The sequence below is a fragment of the Coffea arabica genome, chromosome 3e, assembly GCF_036785885.1.
Source record: "Coffea arabica cultivar ET-39 chromosome 3e, Coffea Arabica ET-39 HiFi, whole genome shotgun sequence".
NCBI classification, from domain to species: Eukaryota; Viridiplantae; Streptophyta; class Magnoliopsida; order Gentianales; family Rubiaceae; genus Coffea; species Coffea arabica.
In genome coordinates, this window is record NC_092315.1 from 460,626 (window position 1) to 477,513 (window position 16,888).

Sequence of the window (16,888 nt, forward strand, 5' to 3'; positions counted from 1 at the left end):
TGAGTTGATCATCGTTTAAATGCTAAAGTGCAGACCTGATTATAGCTTAGTGTTTAAAATATCTGCACTTGCAGTAAAATTGGTCTGGGGTGGGAAAAAAATCATAGACGGGTTAAAGTAGAAGCAGGAGCAAGAGTAGTGTAGAAATTAACAATTGATTAAAAAAAAAACGCAATTTCCATGCGCAGTTAAAAGCCTTTTCATTCTCTCAACCAAATATTATTATTCAACCCAAAACTATACTAGCAAATTTTTTACCAATCCTATTAGTTACACGTACAAGATGAAACAATGAATGGGTCTAGGGGACAAGAATTTAGTACAATCACGAGTTGTAGTACCATTTTTTGAGGAGCAGCAATGTTCGATGTCCGTGGATTCTGAACCATTTAGAAAGTTTGTAACCATGCCCACGTCCTAATTAGTTATGGGGGAGATGCGTGTACAATTGAATATAATTTGTAAGAATTTTTTTAATGGGTATTCAGTGAACGCGTATTAATGCAATTAAATTGTACTTAATTTATTAAATCATTGTACATACTAATAATTACTACTATTTTTCCTTACATTCATATATATATATATTTTAAATTAACTCTATCTTTCCAAAAATTGGACGCCACCTGATGGGCACTCGTGAGTCTTATATTTAATTAGGTTGGAAAAGCCTTTTAGTCAAGTGTATTCATTGCGTACTACTCCCTTCCCTAAAATTGTCCTGAGCTCAGCCCGCGTCCCAAATTTGCTTGAAACTAGTACTGAAGTTGGCTGTAGCAGACAGAGGAGAGAATATGACAGTACCTCGCTCCCCAAGTCCTATATTTTTTTATATATATATTTTTTGAAAATAATAATTGATTGTATTTTTTTTATTAGAGGACAACAACTAATCTAACCTACTTCTACTCTAGTCTACACTAGAGGGAGAGAGGCTCAATGGGGTCTAGAGAAATCGACGATAACTGAATCACCATCGAATCAGACGGATGCACTATGCACCTGTATAGATTTGGAAGAAATCACATAAAGTGACACATTAATGAGAAGTAAGGTTTGAATCCTTTACCGTTTTTGAGCAAACTCTCAATCAGAGCTGTACATAAAGTGTACTTAGACACCAAGTATTCTACCATGTCTCTTCTTGGAGTATGTCTAAAGCATAATTGCTAATGATGTACAGGTTCATTTTGAAAACATCGGGATCATGGGATAATTTCATAAACCTTTCCTAAGGTTTACTACAACTTCACTTAACACCTCTAACATTTTAATAATTATACCTACTTCCCTCGTTCATTTAAAATGACAGCACTAGTCTTGACAATCCAATAAAACTCAATTTTTTTATTACTTTGCTACACTTATACAAAGAACGAGGTTTACACTTTTTTTTTCTTTTCCCTTCTTATTCATTGCTCTTATATTTTGTTAGTAAAATCATATAGTATGATTAGTTCTTAACCTTCATCGTGATCAAATTTGAAACTAGTAGCATTTTTTTCTGATAACTTTGAACATTTAGCCTTTTTTTCTTTTTTTTTTGGTAACTATTGTTTGTCTCTTTATTTTTTTGGTATCAAAATCAACAATAACTAAAAAATAAATGACCCAAAATCACTACTAAATTATGGTAGTCCTACCGCTCGATTAATTTATAAACTTTAAAAAATTGTGATGACACACTAGTTCCTTTCCATCTCAAAAAGACTTTATATCACCAATAAAGCACTATTAAGAGTAGCTGATCGTAATGAGTTTTTTTGGTGTAGTTGATTATTAAACAACAAATATGAACGTAAAAAACTTAAAACTCATTCCTTTGTAATTGCTCTAAATTACTTTATAATTGTTTAGAAAAATAATTAAACTTTATCAGAGAAGGATATTTTAGGATATTCACTAAAATTTTGATGCAATCTTAAGGCTTATAGTAACTAAAAGTGTCAAAATAGAGAAGGTAAGTATATTAATTTTTAGAAAAACCTCGAGGAAGCTTATTCATGAGACCTTTAGGAGGAGTAAGAGGGGGCAAAGGTGGGTCATGGATGGGAGAATATTAGTCGGGAAAGTGATGTATCAGGGTTGGGGTTGACTCTTAGTGCAATGACTAGTAGCTTTCTTTTCCGAAATTCCCTCTGACCAAGTAATCATTACACCTCCTAGACATACCATTCCCCAACGCCAATTCAATTACTGCCACTTACCATGCTCTGCTGCTGCTGCCTTCTTCAGTGCACGGAATTTGGAAGCCGGACATTTATTAACGCAACAATGCCCCCGGCTGCTGGACCACTTCATCCCATCTCCATTTTGCTTCCTCCTGTCCTGTGTCCGCCCATTCATTGTATTCTTACCAGCTTTGTACGAAATGTTAGTGAAATTTTTGTAGTAAACTGCAGACTCAACTCAAGGAACACGAGTAGTTATACTTCCTTGTATGTATCTCTTGCTAAATTGCTCACACGTGGGTGTGTGATCAACAAACACGCACAACTACTCAAATCGACTGCCCAAGTATTGGATTATGTGGGGTTGATAGATTATTGGCTTACTACCGGCTATTGCCTTTTGCTGCACCCATTGCATTTTCTTGAGGCTGAACTTTGCTTGGGCCAGGTCAAGGAATTATGGACAAATTAAATTATTCATCACATCTCTTTTTTTTTTTGTTTTGTAATTTTTTAGTATAAGTAAAAGGGTTCGAATTCGAAATCTCTTAATTACGCTCTCTCATTCAAATCATCTAACTCAACCTTCCCCCCAAATTATCCATCAACTTAAAAATTTTGTGGAGGGGGTTTTGTGGAGAACATCCTTGGAGATCAAATACCGGGGTAAGCAAGCCATGCAGTACTGGGAGTAGGACTAGTGTAGAGTGTAGTGGGCTGTGTCAGTGGGACATCTTGATGGTGGAAGCCCGAGTGAGATTTTCTCGCTAGCAAACAAACAGGCCAACGCTGGCCCAAATTTCCAGGGCTTGGGGTGTGTGTCTGTGTGTTGTCTTCAAAACTCAAAAGTGGGCAAGTTGCGGTAAGTAGTGGGATTATTATGCGCAAAAGGAAAGTTGCTAATTAAAGTAACGTTGGTTGGTAGGAGTACTATAATAATAATAATAATAAAAAAAAAGATTTGCAAATAGTGGATAAAATTTCTATCATCTCTTTGTTTGGTTAGGACATCATCCATACTGCCAAGATATGATACCGAATTGTTATTATTATCTAATACTGCCAAGATATTTCGTTTCATACTTAACAAAACTTGCAAACAATTCCTCAGAACCTCTTCGGTTCCTTTCTAGTATTCTTTTTGCTTTACTCTGCTGATTATTATTCATAATTGTTCTGCTCCAGTTTCTCTGGACTCTACTACACTACAACGTTGGCTGGTTGGTTGGTTGGTTGGTTGTGAGCTGTGACATTTGGAGCGAGTGGATTGATTCAGGAGAACGATGATGATATATGTTACAGCCAGCTGCAGTAATCGAAACACCAAAAATGCGAAAACGACGTCGATTTTATCTTATCATTGGTCCGTCAAGTCCAGACACGTGTAGAAGATACTACTCTTTACGCTGTCTTCACTCAATACGCAATACTCGATGCTCAATCCCCCGCACCACACGCACACATATTGCCCATATTTCAGACTCTTCTGTTTTCCTTCTTATACACTACCTGGTTTGGTTTGCACTTTGCAGCAGTAGTAAGTAGTATTTGCGTATTCAGAAGAAGAATTGGTGGTGTTTGTACGTGTATCCTCCCTCAAATTTGGAAAATTGAATTTGTCTGCTCTAGTCACTCTAGACTCTAGACGAGTAGTCTCCTTCCTAATCCCCAAATTCATCAAGTTAGATTACTATACGAGGGAGTAGTATATTAGTGTTAGTATTTACTTTATTTTATTTAAGAGTAGATTAGTATAATCCTACTCCTAAATAACAAGGCACGACAGTAGTCACTCTCTAGTCTAGTTAAATTAAATGCTGCTCACCCTCTTCGTTTCGGCGACCAAACTCGCCGGATTGTTAGTCACTGTTACCGTGGCTGCCAACGCCGTCTCTTATCGTCGCTTCCGTAATAAGAACCTCATGCCTATCCCTTCTCCCATCGACGAAGCCTCCGACATCCTTGCCGTCTTCAACATCAACCCCTCCTCCTCCTCCTCTGATGATCACGGTAATTCAAAAAAAAAAAAAAAAAAACCGTTTCTTTATTCTGCTTAATTTGGCTGGCTCAGTCATGATTCGTTGTATTTTCCTTTCAATCAATGTACTTGTTCTGAGCTTAGCTATTTCATAAGTTGAACAATTAGCGAGGTGGATAAGCGCCATGCTAGTTTCAATTTCCATTTTTTCAAGTAACAAGCAATGCATGCGCCCTTTTTGAATATCAGCTGACTGTGCTTATGCCTGTGAGTTTCATCAAGTTTCAGATGTTCTACAAAATAATAGTCAATCGTTGCTTTTAAAAAGTCATTACTTGATTGTTGTGGGCGGTTGTAAATTTTTCCTTGGAAATGGATTCTAATTGACTTTGAATTATAGTGATCATCTGTATGTACCGAAGAATTAGGTCCGGGAATCATTATTTTGTTGGTTGTGCATTGGATGCTCTCAAGCTCCCTTCTCTTATTATTTGATGAGGCTGTGGAAAGTAGTATCTTCTATAAGATGTCCTTTTTCCCTCCCTCATTTCTTTTTTCATGTTTTTTTTTTCTGGGTTAGAAGGTGAGAAAGGATTCTTTTTCGGGTTGGCAACAGCACCGGCACATGTTGAAGACAGACTTAATGATGCTTGGCTTGAGTTTGCAGAGAAAAGTCCTTGTGACAAGTTAGAACCTCAGCATAACCCCCTGCCAGCTGATGTGCTAGTTGGTTCTGCTTCCAGTGATGGGGGATCTCAGCCAGCTTCCTTACCTCCTAAAGAAGCTAATAGGACCATAAAGAGAAAGAAGCCACTTAAGATAGCTATGGAAGCAAAACTTAGAGGATTTGAGAAGTATGAAGAATTTGAAGAACCTGTAACCCCCGAAGAATGCCATCATAACGTTGCTGCCTGGCACAATGTCCCAAACCCGTAAGTATATATACCTGTTCCCTAACCTTTTAGAGCTATAGGAGATGCGTTGGTATAATCACACAAAGTTTGCTTCAAGACGGACGAGAAAGTATTGCGTGTAATTGAACAAAATGTTATTAACCTGAAAAATCTAGTTGGCAAAAGGATTTTGTAGCGGGCATTGCGAGTAATAACATCAAGGATCCTGAGCGTGACTTTTATAGAATTCTCGTATTACACTTTGCAAGTTATCAAATGTTTGATTTACTTCCAGGGAAGAAAGATTGAGGTTTTGGTCTGATCCTGATACAGAATTGAAATTAGCTAAGGATACTGGTGTACAAGTGTTTCGCATGGGAATAGATTGGACAAGGATTATGCCGGAGGAGCCAGTGACTGGACTCAAAGAAACTGTAAGTAAATGAGGGACATATTATAACAAAAATTCTGGATTTATCTGTAGCTTGTGTAGCGTATTTTGGGTCCACTAGGAACACAACTATAAATCTGGAAATATAATATGTTAGCAAATTCCTTTTTGCTATCTTTAGAGTCATATGAAGGCAAACCAGCATACAGCCAATTCGGGGGAATGTTAGTATTTCAAGTAATTAAAAATATGGAGACTTTCTTTTGATAAATACTAGTGAAGATACTTCATGATATGTCTTCTAGGTCAACTACGCAGCATTGGAACGATATAGATGGATCATCAATAGAGTTCGGTCATATGGGATGAAAGTGATGCTAACATTGTTTCACCACTCCTTGCCACCATGGGCAGGAGACTATGGCGGGTGGAAGCTAGAAAAGACTGTAGACTATTTCATGCAATTTACGAGGTCAGTATCCTGTAATTCTTGATACACGAGGTTCTAGTAAACATGTCTATGCCATTTAAGTTGTAGCCTAGCATTCACCAATCACCATCATTTTGCCCCTCCAAATTGTATGCTGATATGTCAGAACAACTTGCATGGGCCAGGATTCCTGTATGTCTTGTTTCATTGCTCTATTCTAGTTATTAGCTGGATCTATAAGAAATCATACATGCAATCTAATATTGAATTTGTTAAGAAATCATTTCAATTAGCTTGTATAAAGTATATGGCTAAGTAACTTTTGACTTGACTGGACTTTATTCATCATAAGATTTTTTTTTTCAGAAACTGCATGAGGGTTCACGTGCTTCTGGCTCGACGATCTTGTTCTATCTGTTTTGCAGGCTTGTTGTTGACAGTGTTTCGGATATTGTGGACTACTGGGTAACATTTAATGAGCCGCACGTCTTTTGTATGCTTACTTATTGTGCTGGTGCTTGGCCTGGTGGTAATCCTGATATGCTGGAGGTTGCCACTTCTGCTCTACCCACTGGCGTCTTCAACCAAGCCATGCATTGGATAACCACTGCACATCTAAAAGCATACGATTACATACATGAAAAAAGGTTGTCTTTCATGCTTTAGAGATGAATGTCTCATTTACTATTTGGAAAAATTTGGTTTATATCAGTATTTTCTACTTTGTCTTTTAGAATGGCCTTTGTATATTTCTGTAAAATGTGCATGCATGCTTTTACATGCATCAGTAATTTTCTTTGTGTGTTTGAAACACGTAGTTGCAAACACGTTGACAAATCTTGTATAGCAAAGATAAGAGGCCAACTTTCAGACCTAAGTTTTGAGGTCAATCTTATTGCACCTAATTTATTTCACGGATAACAAATAAATGTGCATTTTAGGTTTAACAAAAATGGAAAGATTGGTAGTTTTGTAACACCATTCATAACATCTTTCTCCATCTTCATTCCCTGGTCTCTTTCTCATTCGCTGTCTTTGTCTTCTAAGAGCAAAGATACCACTTGCATTTACTCATAGGCCCGGCTAACAGATTTTAAATGCATTTCTACTGCTTATATATAAATCTTCTTGTTTGTTTGCCTGCTAAATTTGCAGTCTGATGGTGAAACCCTTTTTCTTTGATTCCTTCGCTTTTTCCCTTTTTCCTTTGTTCTTGGAGACTGGGCTTGGAGATAATTAGGCTTGTGAATTTTAAGTGATGTTACATTACTTGCTTTTGCACTCATCCTGTCAAATGGATAACAAAGCCTTTACACAAATGTACTTTGCGTGAATTAAGTCTGTGAATGGATAACAAACCCTTTACACATGACTTGCTTTTGCACTCATCCTGTCAAAAGGATAACAAACCCTTTACACAAATGTACTTTGTGTGAATTAAGTTTGTGAATGGCATATGCTTTGATAGAATATTCTATTTTGAGGAGGAGGTAAGGAGCTTCAAGGTGACTGGCTTAACTATAACACATAATCTTTCTCTAGACCTGTGGGGTTTTCTAAAAGGAGAACCTTAAGCATGGATTGTGAAATAGTATCTTGATCTTAAAGCATCTATCTGCCAGTTTTTATTTGTAATGTCTACTATCCTTTGTCTTACAAACCTCTCTGGTCATTTGTCCACAGTACAATATCATGTGCAATTGTTGGAGTGGCACACCACGTCTCATTTATGCGTCCATATGGCCTATTTGACATCCCTGCAGTTAAGGTCGCAAGTTCATTGACGTTGTTTCCTTTCCTGGATAGCATTTGTGACAAGCTGGATTATATAGGGATAAATTACTATGGACAGGTATAAAGCTCTTGAAACATATTAATTTACATTATATTATTCCCCTACCTTTTTTGAAATCACCAAACCTGAAAATCTGAATTGTCTGGAATTTTCCAGGAAGTGGTTTCAGGTACTGGACTGAAGTTGGTTGAAACTGATGAATACAGTGAATCTGGTCGCGGGGTTTATCCTGACGGGTTATACCGTGTGCTTGTTCAGTTCCATGAAAGATACAAGCATCTTAAACTACCCTTTGTCATTACTGAAAATGGTGTTTCCGATGAGACTGATTTGATCAGACACCCATACTTGTTAGAACATCTACTAGCAGTATATGCTGCCATGACCATGGTTTGAGCTCTAAATCCCTCAAATATTATTGACTGGGCCCTACTCTCTTAAAGTATTTATTCTAGCCTGTCTTCCTTTTCATAAAGGGTGTTCCCGTCCTTGGTTACCTGTTTTGGACCATTTCTGACAACTGGGAATGGGCTGATGGATATGGGCCAAAATTTGGGCTTGTAGCAGTAGATCGGTCGAACAACCTTAAAAGGATTCCACGCCCCTCTTATAATTTGTTTTCCAGAGTAACAACTCCTTTGCTGCTTCTTTGGCTGGTCCTTTTATTACCTTGTCTTGTTGCAGATGCTGTAGCTGGTAATCTTTATTTCAGGTGGTGAAATCTGGCAAAGTTACACGAGAAGACAGGGAGCGGTCATGGAATGGTCTTCAAATGGCTGCTAAGGAAAAAAAGACTAGGCCATTTTATCGGGCTGTTAACAAACGTGGCTTGATGTATGCTGGTAATACATTGCATTCATTTCTTGCTATTAAATGACTGGTGTCATCTTTATGTCAAGCTACGAGTGCAAAACTTTTTCTCGAGGCCATTACAATAGAATGGGCCTAGTTCTTTTATTCTCCTTAGACATCTGATGGTTTTGACAGCAGTTATAAAAGGAATAGACATTATTTGTGGATGTTGGAAATGATTGTCCGCAAAGTCCTTTGGGTTTGAAAAGGGCTCCTGGCGGAGATTTTGTCAACATAAATCCGAAAGTACTGGATTGTCAATTGACATGCAGTGCTATTCTTTTAAACTATACTTAGGAGGAGTACATGCTCCATATACTAGTTCATATGGATGAATATAATTACTCAATTATGCATCTACATATTGTGTTGCTCTGCAGCTCTTGTAATTCGCTTCTCATGCATGGCCACTCTAGCTCTGTTTCCAAGTATTATAAACTTGGGAAAAGATTACGAATACGTACTGATTGCTTCAGTTATTGTTTGATTGACTTCATCTTAATAGGAAGTCTTGATCAACCCATAAGACGGCTTTATGTTGAGCGAGATTGGCGATTTGGGCACTATGAAATGGAGGGGCTCCAGGACCCTTTGAGCCGCTTCTCACGATACATTCTCCAACCTTTCTACAACAAAAGAAAAGCAAAATCTCAGGCAGATAGTGGTGAATTGGTTCTTGAGCCGCTGAACTTGGTGGCATAATTGTTTCTTTTTGCCTATTGTCCAGACATGTAGCTGAGCAATTTCAGCAAAAAGCATGAGAAAAGGTATCTGTTTTAACACCTTGCTTTCATTGTTAGTAGTCTGCTAGTAATTTGCTAGAGTTTACAGAAGTCTGGAGTTGTTCCTTCGAGCATCTACTCTCCAAGATATGTCGCCATTTGAGTTGTCAACTCGGGGACCTTCTAAACTAAAGCCTCAATTCCACCTTCAGTACCATGTTAAACTAGTTATGTAAATGCTACTTGTGATACTTTCAGAACCTGGTAAAATCGGAGAGATTCTTTGCTTTGTACCTACTAACTGAGCCTTGGGACTGATTTATGCTTATAATAGATCATTGGCAGGTTAATGAGGATCTGGGGGGTTTCTGAATTGTCTAGGGTTTGGCATCATCATATCTTTTGATATCTAGTTGCATGGGTGTTTCCCGTGTGATTAAAAATGTTTGTGGTTCTTGCTGATATTTTCTTTTGTTGCAGATTAAAGTTACTTGAGCTTCTTTTACAATGGAATAGAGACCGAATCGTAGTCCATATTGAAGGCAGTGTCCTTCATTTCTTGGGTTTCGTACCTAATAAATATGGATTATGTCCATTGTGAGTCTAAACAAAGCAAAGCAGATACGAGATCTTATAACACACGACTGCCCCCCTCGCCGTTTATGTCTCAAAGATTGATTCTAGATTCCGGTGTTGTAGCATAAAGCATAGAAAGCACGCTATCATGTATGGGAATGAAATGCTCTGTTTAAGCAAATAGATTATTTTACAAGCTTGGCACTATTTTGTTATGATAACTACTTTTATGATATTTAATGTTGATTCTTCTATAAGTTATAATCCTAGTGCCAAATGAAATGTAGGCACAAGTTTTCCTCTGTCCCTCTTTCCTCCTCTTTTTTGCTCCTTCCAATCAGCTCATTTTGTACAATGGAGGGTGGGGATCTTGATTTTGGTTGGCTGATATTTCCATGCATATAGGAAGAGTTGGCTACAAATGAGGAGAAATGTGGTTAAAATTACTTTTGTAGTCTTGAAAGAGAGATATTAACAATACCAAGTGCCAACATCAAAGAAAATGCATGCATTTGTCCCTAGTATCGAACATCAGTCGGTCTGCTGCTATAATAATCTTCTTATTTCCTATAAAACATTAGGCTCTCTGTATATCTGATATCCCCAATATTTGTACTGTCACGTATCGATGAACTAACAGAGCTTAGAAAACGGAAACGGTAGTCACAGACAAACAAATGAAGGCAAGTGAGGTGATTTATCGCTCGCTGGCATTGGGACGACGCCTCTTCAACGTCAAGTGCCTCATTTCTACCCTACTCACTAACTAGTCCCTTTCCAACCTTCTTTTCTCCTAATAAGATAAAAATTTGATGCTTAATCCATAGAATGAAGAATAATTGAGTTGATTTTTGAGGAAGGGTCGGTCGAAGTGAAATTCATTATAAATTTCATGCCATTTCTATGTTATGTGGATAATTTAACCCCTTCCATGTTTCTGTTCTATTTTGCTTTTCTCCTTCACGTGGTTACTAACTCGCAAATGTTTAGCTGAATATGCACAAAGCCTGAAAGAAGAATAAAGAAAGGTGCATTAGTTGCATTTCAATCCGATTCAGATACACTTTCACGGAGTATCAAGTTGAGGATGAAGTGTCAGCAACATACACACACGATGATATTTCTTTGCTTAGTTTGCCTACACTCCAAGTCCAGAATTTACAACCACAATTCAGGTTGCTCCCTGTCCCTCCCTCCCTCCCTCTTAAGTTATATATATAGTCCATTTTAGCAACAAGGACCATAGATTGAAAGAACCAACAATAATATGTAATAATGACATCCAGATGGAAAAAAGAGCACAATGGAAAGATTATGGAGTGTTTGCTAGTGTGATCTATGTTGTTAAGATGGTTGGATAATCAACAACCATAGTGGTCTAATGACAAGAACTGAAAGCTTTCATCAAGATTTTTGGGGTCCATCTTTCTCCTTTCTGCTTTCAGACTCGCTTTGCCTTTTGTCTACGGCCGGTTGTTCTTTTGTGGAACGGTGATGTTACTTAATTGGTCTAGGATGTGCGGCAAAGGGAGCGGATGTTTGGTTTGGGAAGGGTAGTCTAGGATTATCATCCCGAGATTTAGGTGATGTCATCATTTTGAGTGTTTCTTGTTGCTAAAAATATTAAGATAAGGGGGGTATGTGTAATTTTTAAAACTTAAGAGAAGGTAAGCTAAATTATTCATGAATATATATATATAACTTTTTAATTTTTTAGGCAAACAACTATTGTTTTGATTTTTATTCATATGGTGCCTCAAAATCACTTGCGCAAAACATACGTCAATTCATTTTCCCTAAACAGAATAATCTGAGCATTTATGCTAATTCACCAGATAAAAGTCCAAGAACCTTCATATAATTCATCCCTTTCAAGGGACATGAGTAACCCATAATAATAAAACGGAACTTCAACCAATTGTTTTGGCTATATTGAAAAAGTAAACTAGTCCCACTTGTTTTATTTGTTAATTTTGATCCACTATTTGGATCGAAGGAAGTGAATGAAAGAAAACGAGAAAATTTTAGTGGAAAAGAAAGAGAAGTAGAGATTCTTGTCATCTTGTTTGGATTAAAATGCGTAAAGAAAAGAAAGGAAACATTAAAGGAAAGAAAATTATTATACATTGCTTACGTTTTTAATCTACTCGCAAGTTAGATCTGTCAAAACTCAACTCCAACTTAATCAACACCGAGTCCAAATCGAGCTTGAGTCAAATAGACCAAAGATACATTCCATTCAGCTCGTCTTGAGCATTAGAATTTTAATTGATGAGCACACAGAACTTTTTAAGAAAGTTTTAAGATTTTAGTTAATTTTAGTTTCCTTTCCTTTCGTTTTTATCCATTTTTATTTAGACCTAAATCATGCTTATCGGAAAAAAGAAAAAACATTATCCCTCCCTTTCTTTCCTAAAAAATCAATCCAAACATAAAAAAACGTTATCCTACTATTTTCTTTCCTTTCTTTCCTATTCTCTCAAAACAAACCGTGCCAAAGTTAAGTAATTCTGAGTCTCCATTCCCCAAAGAAAAAAAAAATCTTAGTATCCATATTAAGGCTCAAGACTCATAGGTGCTTAATCGCAGCCGTCCACTCAAAATCTCATTTCCATTTCGTTTAAATAAACAACAACAGCAATAATTATAATGAATTAATGACAAAAGCTTCTTTCTAAGTTCTAAAATATAAAATAATTTTCTCAATAATGTTTGACGGGCATAGTTTTTATTTGGGATAATTTCACAAACCTCCCCTAAGATTTTTAACAATTACAAAGAGCTCTCATCAGGTTGTAAAAATTATATATACCTTCCCTATTTTTACTATTTAGTAACAATATAGGTCCAACAAAATAGATTTTCACACAAAAATCTTAAATTACCCTTTTGTACAAAATTAAGAAAGAAAAATATAGTATATTCAATCTTTTTTTTCACATTTTACTCAAATCAACAAATCTAATCCATAACAACCATCCAAGTGTAAATTCTAAAAACAAGTAGCTATTTAAAAGATCCCAAATTGTATATACAGTATCAATACTTGTCACATAAAAATAAGAAAAAAAAACACTGACAAACCCATTGACAACTGATTTTATACCCCAAAAATTAAATATCAATGCTCAAATATCTTTTAATGCAAGTTAATTCGATTTAGAACCACCATTACAACCTTCTTATGACCTTAAAAATATTAATATATCAAAAGTAGAGAATAAATTCTACCTCTACAATAAATTCATAATAAAAAATTTTTAATCCAATGAAAAAAATCCTTATATACTTATTGATATTTTATAAAAAATTTTCTTGATAACAAACAAAATATAACAAATTTCACATCTTTAGTTCTTTTTTCTATTTCAACCATCAATTTCATTACTTATTTTTCTATCACTACGAGTCTCTTCATTTCCTTCTAATTTGACACATAATCTGCTCCCTCTGTTGATTTTGTAATTTTAATTTAATAATATCCACAAAACTAAAGATAATAAAAAAAGGTTATATTAACTAGAAAAGAGAGGAACGAAAGTAGACAAAAGAGAGAAAAATAGATTTTCTTTTGGATTTTGTAAATTTATTGCCGTAATTTTAAAATTGTTTACCAAGTAGAAGGTATTATAGGAATTTTACTATGTAAGGAGAGGTAAGTGTAATTTTTTAAACCTGAGAGGAGCTAAGTAAAATTTTCAGAAACCTCCGACCTCCTTGAGGTTTCGCCACCGCTGTTCTATCCCCAACTGCTTCGGTATTTCTAATCCAGGACGTGGCAGCGGGTGGAAAAACTCTAATAACCCTGGCTACTGCCGGTAGCATTTTGATTGGCATAATTTGTGTTTCTACCGAGTTTTTTTTTCCTTCCTTCTTGCCTTTTACTGCCATTTTAAGGCTTTTGCACCAACAATCCTGTTATCGTGCCTTCACTTTCTTTTCTATCTGCTGCAATAAGGCTTGATAGATTGCCCACTTTCAAGATGCAAGCATTTGGGTAAGATTTTCATTCGCCCTTTCTTGTATTTTGTTCCTAGCTTCCAAGTCATTTAGAATCATGGATCAATCAAATCAAAGATTGGATTTTTTCCCGGATGATGTAATCCTCCAAATTCTTGCAAGATTGCCTGTAAAAGCCCTTACTAGGATCAAGTGCGTGTGCAAATTGTGGTATCAATTAGCCTCTGGTGATTATTTTCGGCATGTTCACAATGAACTTTCTATCAGAAACCCTATGGTACTTGTGGAGGTCACTGATACCTCGTCAGAATCAAGATCAAGTTTGATTTGTGTCGATAATTTAAGAGGCGTTTATGAGTTTTCCTTGGATTTTATCAAGGCTAGAGTCAAGGTTAGAGCATCTTGTAATGGTTTGTTGTGTTGCTCTAGTATACCTGATAAAGGGGTTTATTATGTCTGTAATCCAATGACTAGAGAATATAAAATGCTTCCCAGGAGTAGGGAAAGGCCTGTTACTAGATTTTACCCAGATGGTGAAGCTACGCTTGTTGGCTTAGCTTGCAATTTGCTGACACATAACTATAATGTTGTGTTGGCGGGTTATCATCGACCTTTTGGACACAGACCCGAAAGGACTTTTATTTGTTTGGTCTATGATTCGGAGTCAAATAAGTGGAGAAAGTTTGTTTCTTTGCAAGATGATCATTTTACGCATATGAATAGGAATCAGGTTGTGTTTATTAATGGCTCCTTGCACTGGTTGACGGGGAGTTGCACTTGTTTGCTCGTTTTGGATTTGGAATGTGACATGTGGAGGAGAATTTTATTGCCAAATGAGGTGAATTGCGCTGTTGGGAACCGTGTCTACTTGTTGGAGTCAGAAGGATGCTTGTCTGTGATTCAAATATCAGAGGCTTGGATGAATATCTGGGTAATGAAAGACTATGAGAGGGAAGAATGGCATATGGTTGATAAAGTCAGTCTCCGATGTATCAGAGGGATGGTTCCAGGCATTTTTCCAATAAGTCAGACGGGTGAATATGTTTTTTTGGCAACACATAAGCAGGTTTTGGTCTACCAGCTCAAGAACAAAGTGTGGAAGGAGATGTACTCTGTGAAGAACAGCTCCACACTGCCATTATGGTTCTCTGCTCATGCCTTTAGAAGCACTATTTTTTCGTGCCATTAAGGCGTGCATGTGGCTGCTTATTTGCTTGCAGAGAACTATTGTATATAGTGCCCCATTTGGTCTATTAATGGGCTTCTGTTAAGCAAATAAAAGAATGCAACTAGCTTTTGTTGTATGGTTCATGGACGTGTCTTAGATGAACTATCATCTTAATTGGTTTTTGTTTTACCTGCAGTATGATCAGTTGGTTGATGATTATTTCCAATCCCCTACCTGGTTTGGCAACTCCAATTCTGCTGTTGGGTCTGGTTTCCTGTTGTTCAAGCCTCTCATCACTTGTATGACCAGTCAACTGTCGCGACCTATTGTCACATTCGAGTATTTAAATCTCTTTTCATTTGCTTGCTCCAGCCTGTAATATAATTTTTTTTTTCTAATTGGTCTTTCTTTCATGGTTGATGGGAATTGAATCGACTACATACTACTCAAGTTCTCAATATTGAGCTGCTTTTGGGCCATCAAGTCATCATTTCCTTGTGCAGTGTTCAGCCAGCTGACTGACTAGTTAATAGAAGTTTACATATTAATGTGTCGGTAAAGCTGCTTCAGACGCATAAAGAAAATTAATTGGTCAGCTTATCAGTTGTTTTGTGCACTTTCCAAGTGTTTGATGTTGCCGTATGCTCTGGTGGGCTGATAGTGATAAAGAAGTCGTTTCTGGCTTTGTTGGAAAGAGTTCGACAGGAAAAAGATGCATGCAGTTTGTGGTTGTAGCTAAGGATGAGAGTCTTTGCGGTGCGTCTAAAGCATAAATAGTGTGCGAAATTTAACATCACATCAGGATGTTGTAGTGAAACTGGTCTTTGTATTGGACTCATTGTGATGTATGTTCTGGATCTGGGCTGCTGGTTTACTGTGAAAGCACCAATGCGTTGCATTCAGGACACTCGATATGAAATGCCGGCATCAAGTGCAACAGTTCTTCGTTTAGAAATTGATTTGCTGAGGAAAGAAGTGTTGCCTATCTATTCCATGGCTTTGGCTGAGGATGGATTGCATGTCTACGGTTTCATGCTTAACTACTGTTGTCGTTCCTGTTGTTTTTCCTTTTTAACGACTTCATGATTGTTCTCAGAAGTCAGAACTAATCAAGAATAAAATGCAACTAAATGTTTCTGCTGTGAAAAAGCCATTGCTAATTTGGTTTCTTTTTTATTTTGAAAATGTCCACTCTGTTAATTCGACTAAATTTGTCTTGGATCCACCATCATCATGTATCTGCATGCTTCAATTTTCCCATCTCACTGGAGACAACTTTTCAGTTTTGCTACCCTTTCTTCTTTCAAGTTTCAAGTACAACATACTAGACTAAAGATGAAAGGAAGGCAGCGACCCATATAAGACAGTATTGAAAATGAACTCGCAAATAACAAATACTACTTCAATTCGTTCAATGTATTCCAGTTGAAAGCATCTCTGGAACATCTGCGCTCAATCCATTAGATAATTGAGCGAGTGGTTCAAAACTTTTACTTAACTGGTAACCAGCGATTAAGATGCTAGGCTACAATAATAAAACTAAACCACTCATCTGTCGCGTTTGGATCAAGAATTTCAGTGTTGAAATTGCTAGGTACAACTGGATGGTTAGTTATGCACTTATGCCAAATGACAAAAGGCGAGATTAACCCAATAAAACAAAAAAGGGATACTATTACTAGCAAGATATGTATATATTTTTTGTGAAAAAGAGTAAATTGTTTTGAACAAAACTCAAATTTATAAAACACGATGTGAAATTTGAATGTTTAATAATTTTTCGCTGATCAAAATCTTTCTTTTATATGTTGTTGATCGATCAATATATACAATAGAAGATGGAAGATCTTGATGTATGTCACGTCATTTCATTTTGGAGTTAAAATTTACTTGTCAAACTACATGAGATTAATCTCATCTCGTACGTTTGATGTATTTTGACACTCAGGTAA

The 16,888-nt window shown here is 36.6% G+C and overlaps 2 protein-coding genes across 4 annotated transcripts; both read left to right on the forward strand.

Moving 5' to 3' along the window:
* Positions 1-3,225: 3,225 nt before the first annotated feature.
* Positions 3,226-10,110, forward strand: LOC113738025 (beta-glucosidase-like SFR2, chloroplastic). 2 transcript variants are annotated; one of them, XM_027265174.2, is made up of 11 exons: positions 3,234-4,181; positions 4,730-5,081; positions 5,338-5,476; positions 5,739-5,905; positions 6,289-6,510; positions 7,547-7,715; positions 7,815-8,048; positions 8,135-8,284; positions 8,371-8,500; positions 9,016-9,277; positions 9,713-10,110. In XM_027265174.2, the coding sequence occupies exons 1-10, from the start codon at positions 3,986-3,988 to the stop codon at positions 9,210-9,212; spliced, it is 1,956 nt and encodes a 651-aa protein (XP_027120975.1). In that variant the 5' UTR covers positions 3,234-3,985; the 3' UTR covers positions 9,213-9,277; positions 9,713-10,110. The 2 variants fall into 2 exon arrangements, with proteins under 2 accessions (XP_071940227.1, XP_027120975.1); XM_072084126.1 differs by lacking the exon at positions 8,135-8,284 and having other exon boundaries at positions 3,226-4,181.
* Positions 10,111-13,488: 3,378 nt separating this feature from the next.
* LOC113736687 (F-box protein At5g49610-like) lies at positions 13,489-16,085 on the forward strand. Of its 2 annotated transcripts, none has more exons than XM_027263758.2 (3): positions 13,489-14,911; positions 15,133-15,275; positions 15,388-16,085. In XM_027263758.2, the coding sequence occupies exons 1-2, from the start codon at positions 13,866-13,868 to the stop codon at positions 15,239-15,241; spliced, it is 1,155 nt and encodes a 384-aa protein (XP_027119559.1). In that variant the 5' UTR covers positions 13,489-13,865; the 3' UTR covers positions 15,242-15,275; positions 15,388-16,085. The 2 variants fall into 2 exon arrangements, with proteins under 2 accessions (XP_027119559.1, XP_027119558.1); XM_027263757.2 differs by having other exon boundaries at positions 15,133-15,235.
* The last annotated feature ends 803 nt before the right edge of the window (positions 16,086-16,888 follow it).

What these genes read in the sequence shown, in the direction of transcription:
- LOC113738025 (XM_027265174.2), top strand. Translation starts at nt 3,986, where the DNA reads ATGCTGCTCACCCTCTTCGTTTCGGCGACCAAACTCGCCGGATTGTTA. An exon ending in TATTTCATGCAATTTACGAG is followed by an intron (nt 5,906 to 6,288) that starts GTCAGTATCCTG and finishes TCTGTTTTGCAG; the next exon opens with GCTTGTTGTTGACAGTGTTT. An exon ending in TATATGCTGCCATGACCATG is followed by an intron (nt 8,049 to 8,134) that starts GTTTGAGCTCTA and finishes CTTTTCATAAAG; the next exon opens with GGTGTTCCCGTCCTTGGTTA.
- LOC113736687 (XM_027263757.2), top strand. Translation starts at nt 13,866, where the DNA reads ATGGATCAATCAAATCAAAGATTGGATTTTTTCCCGGATGATGTAATC. An exon ending in AGCTCCACACTGCCATTATG is followed by an intron (nt 14,912 to 15,132) that starts GTTCTCTGCTCA and finishes TTTTACCTGCAG; the next exon opens with TATGATCAGTTGGTTGATGA. An exon ending in GTTCAAGCCTCTCATCACTT is followed by an intron (nt 15,236 to 15,387) that starts GTATGACCAGTC and finishes ATACTACTCAAG; the next exon opens with TTCTCAATATTGAGCTGCTT.